The 6296-nt window shown below is 35.6% G+C and overlaps 1 protein-coding gene across 1 annotated transcript; it reads right to left on the reverse strand.

Moving 5' to 3' along the window:
• Positions 1-329: 329 nt before the first annotated feature.
• LOC145140769 (hevamine-A-like) lies at positions 330-1325 on the reverse strand. The gene has a single exon (XM_079074159.1). The coding sequence runs from the start codon at positions 1314-1316 to the stop codon at positions 405-407; it is 912 nt and encodes a 303-aa protein (XP_078930285.1). The 5' UTR covers positions 1317-1325; the 3' UTR covers positions 330-404.
• Between the last annotated feature and the right edge of the window lie 4971 nt (positions 1326-6296).

Consider the following 6296-nt stretch of genomic DNA (forward strand, 5'->3'; position numbering starts at 1 on the left):
ATTACGATTCAAAAAAAAAAATCATACAAATGTTACTATCACAGAAGTATTAAAACTTTGTCACAGTAATTAGAAACATAGTTGTTTGATATCATGATATGCATGAATACCTAATGAGTTTAATCAAAGTAATAACTACAGACAAATGTTTTTTGATGTAAATAATTTGTAATTCAAACAGAAGATTCTCTGTGGGGGTTGCATATAGCATAGCAAATTAGCAATATTACATGTTCATTGTGAAATAATATATTTGAACAATTAATAAGTAACTAAAAACATATTAATTTATCCAACATTGTGAAACTTAAGGAAATTAAAAAAAGAGATTGAAAAACGTATACAGAGGTAGTGTTATTGTTCCAAGTATACCTCTGATACAAAAGTAGTGTTATTCCAATTACTTATACACTTGATACAATTGCTGAGCTATATCCACTTTGGTCATCCCAAAACTTTGACCAAAACATTACTCCTCCATACTTAGGGGACTTCTTAATCACAGGAAGGATTTGAGACCTCAACACCTCCACTGGAATAAACCCACTTCCGGCTGCTTGTGTTGCCGCGGGTAGCCCTAAAAACAATTTTTTTATACTTGACGACTTTGACCAAACATTCCATGAGTTGATCAAATTTGTAATATTACCATTATACTGGCATGGAGGGTTATTATAAAATTGTACCCATACATAGTCAAAAAGTCCGGTATTTAAAGCTGACCCCATTAGCCTATCCGGAAATGGGCACTGTGGGGCCCCAGTTATATACACTTTTTGACCCTTTCCACAGTAAGATTTCAAATATCGAACCAGATCATCGTAAAACTGTGATGATCCTAGTTCGATATCAAAATCAATGCCGTCTAATGCAGCATCGCCAAGTGGGCGAAACACAGATGGTGATTTGCCACCTAGGAAAGTGTTCCATAAGTACAAGGAAACATTTTTGGCGTCTAGCTTTGAAGATAGTGAATATCTACCGATGCCACCACCGATAGCTAACATGAGCTTAACACCTTGTTTTTGGCAACTACGGATGTCGCTGCTTAAAGATACACATCCACCACTTGCCGGATCACAGTGTCCGGCGAGGTTAAGGCTTGGGGTTGACCCGTTACCGAATACATTAAGAAAGGCTAGGTTTACGTAAGGGAATTTTCCGGTGGCACATGTTTGGGCTAGGGTTCCTTCATTGCCATTTTGGCCCCAGTAGATGGCGATGCCGCCTTTTTTGCTGGCGGAGATTGGGGCGGTGGATAGGCTGAGGAGGAGGAGGATGATTAGGGGGATGAATTTAGGAGATTTTGAAGCCATTTTTGTTGCAAGAAAATGGATGGTGGTGGTGGTGTTTATATAATAGGATTAGAAAGTGGACACGTTGACTTCTTTAATGTAAATAAAAGAGGACCACCGCCGGCCGCCCGTGGGAAGTGCGTGTAATCACCATGCCAACATAAATCTCATGCAATTGGTCGACGGGAAGAAGTCAATATTTGCTTCTTTTAACATATAGAAAACCACATATATAATAAGTAATAAGTGATATTAACATTTAAGTAATTAAGTATGGGATATATACGAATAACAATTTTTTTTCTTAATACAGACTACATGTAAAATGAACATGCTTTAAGTTAAATTATATTTTAGGAAAAGTATGTTCAAAATAATATTTAATAATCTATGTTATAAGCTTAGAATAAAATGAAAAGACCTCATTAGTTAATAATTACAGTAGAAATTAATTTATTGCAACTAGCTAAACAATAAACTTGCCCTATCTTTGTCAGCGAACTAATGCTAATAATGGTATGCATGTAATTTCTTTGGAAACTAATTGTTATATTGGTTACAATATTCAACTGAGAATGTCAGAACAGATTTTGAATGATTATTATATTAAAACTACAAATATTTTGACAAATTCTCTTAATTTATTAATTATTAGGTTCGTGGTTTGAAGGAGTCGCCCATTGCTATGTATAATAATATCAAATTTATGCTTTTTAGCCCATCATCTAAAAGTATAGTCAACCATTAAGCAAGTTGCCATTTTTCTATATATAACTCTCTAGAATAATATAATCATTTTTTTTTTTTTTGCAAATTCTTAATTCTGATATTTTATACTTCGGGACCGTTCTATTGGGTTTTGATGTTTGCTGTTGGTTCTACGTGAATTAATGCAAAACAGTTGACCTATTTGGTTCTCATTGTGTGAAAAGGGTTTTAACAGAAGTATCAAGTATGAGTTGCAAAACAATAGGGGTTTTATTATATTTATAAAAAAATTTACCGTCAAAAGATAAGCAATTTGACTATTTTGTATATTTGTTCACAAAACATCCCAGTTATAACGTAGATGCTGCCTGATATTATTTTTAAAACAATGATGTTTTTTCAACACCACAAACATTTCATTAGATATTTATAATATTAATCAAAAGAGTAAATAAAAGTTATATCTTTATTTTAAGGATGTGTAATAACGAGCATAAAACTAAGGTCTTCTGACATACATTCAAAGAGTTATGCTCGTGATTGATGTGACATAGTGGTGGGAATGTGGACACCACTCCGTGAAATTATGATGGATTGTTGTGAAGAGGTGGAGTTGCGGATTGTGTCCACCACCAAAGTTAACCAAGACCAATCATATTTACTCTCTCTATCACAACAAAAAATGCAGCTTTTAGCGGCGACAACAATTGTCGCAAATGATGCCCACCATCGTCGCTAATACCTTTAGCGACGACATGTCGTCGCTATAGGGTTGTCGCAATTACCTCGTGGCTAATACTCGTTTGTCGTCGCAAATACGGTCGTCTCTAATACGTGTCGTCGATCTCTAATACGCCTCTGCCGTCGCTATTGACGTCGTCTCTATTAATATTCCGGCCACCGGCCGGAGTTTTTCCGGCAAAGCTTCCCGAAGTTATGTGTCGTCGCAATTAGTCCCCGTCGTCCCTAAAGGTGTCGCTGCTAATGTTTTTTTTTTTTTTTTTTTTTTTTTTTTTTTTTTTTTTTCTTCAGGAAAACATATTTTTTATGATATTATTTTCAGAGATATATATATCTCTCTTTACATTTTAAATAATTATATTTTTAGTTAAACTATAAAAAATATAAAAGGGATATAGTGATGTGGAGTGGTGAGTATGTTGGTGATTTGTATCATTAATATTATTTAAGTGTAATGGGATTAACTTGTTGACTTTTGTGATCTTGACAAATATTGAACAAGTAAGGGTGGTGCGGAGTGCATACTTGTTTGAGTTTGTCTTGATTTAAAGTACACTGTCATTTAGGGGCGAAACTTCTGAACCAACGGAGGTTCGAGGACAACACCCTTAATAACGGGGTCCAAGGCGTGGCAACCTTTGGCGGGGTCCAAGGGCAGAGCCCCGGGCTGGGGTCGAAATTGAGAAAATAGACCTGGTTTTGACCCTTATTATGAACTCGATTTTTAGTGACAATTTTATAGTTAATTGATGGTTATAAAAATTGTTTTATGACAGTTTCTTCTGTCAGTTTTCAAACAAGTGTGATGTACCCATTTTTGGTCATTATTGTGGTACACAAGAAGTTCATAACATTCTTCATTCTCTGTACTCAAAATCTCTGAGTTTTATCTGGTTGAATTTTCGATTGTACCATCAAAATATTTCAATCTGAAAGTGTATCACGACTCTCAGATAATCCAAGCAATCGAAACACCCCCGATTTTCTAATAGAATATACCAACCTAATGTGATTGTGTATGGTGATGAGGTAGCAGTGACATGGGTAATATGACACCCACCACATGTGTGGTTAGTGGTGGGTACTTAATAAGCCATAAGAGTACGCTTTTATGCTTACAACTCAAAAAGGCTGAAACGAAATTGGTATGAAATTATAAAATTTCGAATTCGTGTGGAGTTCATATTCAAAATTCCACATGAAATTTACACCATATTAACATGTGCTTGGCAATGTTTTTTTTTTGTCGTGTTTTGTATGATTAATTATAAATTAAATAAACTAAAGGTTTTTTGTGCTTGTCGTCTTGGTCGTTTTTATCGTGTTTTAATTTTATCGTTTTCTAATTAGTAAAGCAAAACATGACATCATGTCGTGTCGTGTTCGTGTTATATAAAAATTACCGTGTTCAAAATACACAATTGTTCGATTTGCACCTCTACCATTAACGAATATAGCAATGAACCATCAATGAGGAGGGTCAGGCCTTTTGTTTTTAATGCCCAAGACGAGATACTAAATTAATGCCCTTACATATAAAAAATTATATAGCAAAAGTGAAATAAGTTTTATAGTCAAACCAAATCAAGATTATACAAACATAAAAATAAAAAAATTCACATAAAATGATGCATGCATGCATTTTTTTGAAGCAAAAACATATCTTATTTTATGATAACCAAGACTTTGTAGAAATTGACTTTTGATACTCAAAATTGCTGATCTGTTTAATCTTTCTTGAGTCATGGTACTTCGAAGATATGATTTCAATAACTTCACATTTGAAAATCTTATTTTCGTGGAAGCAATTGTAATCAGTACTGTCAACAAAATCTTATATGCTACCAATTATTTTCGTGGAAGCAATTGTAATCAGTACCGCCAACAAAATCTTATATGCTACCAACACATTGGGAAACATGTCCATCTTCTATGCGAACTCCATAACAAGTGTTTATTCTCTATTTATTTAATTTTCTATTTTGAGAACCCAAATGTTATTTATGTGGAAACATACACAAACAATTAAATTCTAACAGATAAAAGTATAACAAAGAAAGATGGAACGTGATGGGAACAAGACGAATTCTGACAACTAAAAAGAACAATACATTGTAATTTAAGAACAATGGAAAAACTAATTACTCAATTAGAAATCAAAGATCAGAAATCAAAACAAGATGTAACATCCCTCACTAGGGACTATGTAACACCCGAATCCCGAGGTACTTCAACTTTTCCAATTTTGGCATTTTAAGGTTTGCCACGTCATGGTGGGGAAGCACCACGACGTGGCAAGTCAAGTTAAGTCCGTGTATTTCCTTTAAGCCGCCACGGCGTGGCAGCTGGCATTGACAAACCCTATTTTTCGGGTTTTGCTCCCTATTTAAAGGAATGAGAAGGCTAAGGTTTACTCACCCTCAGCCTCCATCAGCCTCCTTGATATATGAGAAACCCTAATTTCCTTCCTCTCTTATTTTAAGCCCTTTTGGTGTTCTTTGAAGCCTTTGAAGGAAGAAAGATGAAGAAATGAGCTAAGATTCAACAAGCTAGTCCTCATCGTTTGTTGTGACACTCTTCATGACCTTTGTAAGCGTCCAAGACTCGATTTTTATCATGATAGGTTGCTAGATCTTATGTTTTATCCCTAAATCTTCATGTTCTTGTGGGTTGGAGTGATGAGATCTCATAAAGTTTGCAACTTTATGAATCTCTGTGACATTTGACATGGTTGTTGGTTTGGATCTGGATTCTAGTTGGGTTTTGAGCCATGCATGAGATTTCCATAGAAAAAACCCTTATTTTGACTTATTATGGCTTCACGACATGCATTGGACTTGCATGTCTATAAAACACCAACTTTTATGTTAGTTTTAATATTAGAAACTGATTTGGAGTAAATGGGTTACAGACTTTTCGGAATAAGTGCTTAATGGGGAAGTCATGTCTTTTTAGCTTATTTGAAACCTAGGGTTTGAGATTCTGACCTTTTGGGTGGTCTTAGTGGGTAAAGTTGGAAACTTTATCCTTCTAGACCAGGTTTCTGACCAGATCTGAGCTTTGGAGATCTTAGGATTGAAAAAACAGCTTAACCCATTAAACTGCTGAAAAACCAGTGCCCACGACGTGACAGTGGGGAAAATCACGGCGGACTGGTTATTGGAGGGCCACGACGTGACCATAGGTTGCCACAACGTGGCGGTTGACTAAAGTCAATGTTTACCATTGACTTTTGACTTGAGTAGACTTTTGGTCAAGCACCTAGGTTGGAGGAAGAGCTAAGGGTTTATCTGGTTTGACTGAATAGTTGGTGCGTAGCAGCGGTATTCTGTCAGTGAGAGTAGTAGCAGTTGAGCATTTTCTGTGAGGTGAGTCTTCTCACCATATTGGTGGGTCGAAAACACTAATGACGGCCCACTGATTTGTATATGTAGGATGTATGTGTCTATGTGACTATTACTGATATGATTGTATGTTATATGCATAGATCCAATCTGGGCTCGGAGTCTTTATGGACTCAGGGTTGATACGGACCCGAAACAACTATGTGAT

This window comes from Lactuca virosa, chromosome 9, assembly GCF_052849685.1.
Source record: "Lactuca virosa cultivar CGN04683 chromosome 9, Lactuca_virosa_CGN04683_v6, whole genome shotgun sequence".
Lineage (NCBI taxonomy): Eukaryota > Viridiplantae > Streptophyta > Magnoliopsida > Asterales > Asteraceae > Lactuca > Lactuca virosa.

Bases quoted from the DNA above. Each gene is read 5' to 3' on its own strand.
- LOC145140769 (XM_079074159.1), bottom strand. From the start codon at position 1,316: ATGGCTTCAAAATCTCCTAAATTCATCCCCCTAATCATCCTCCTCCTC.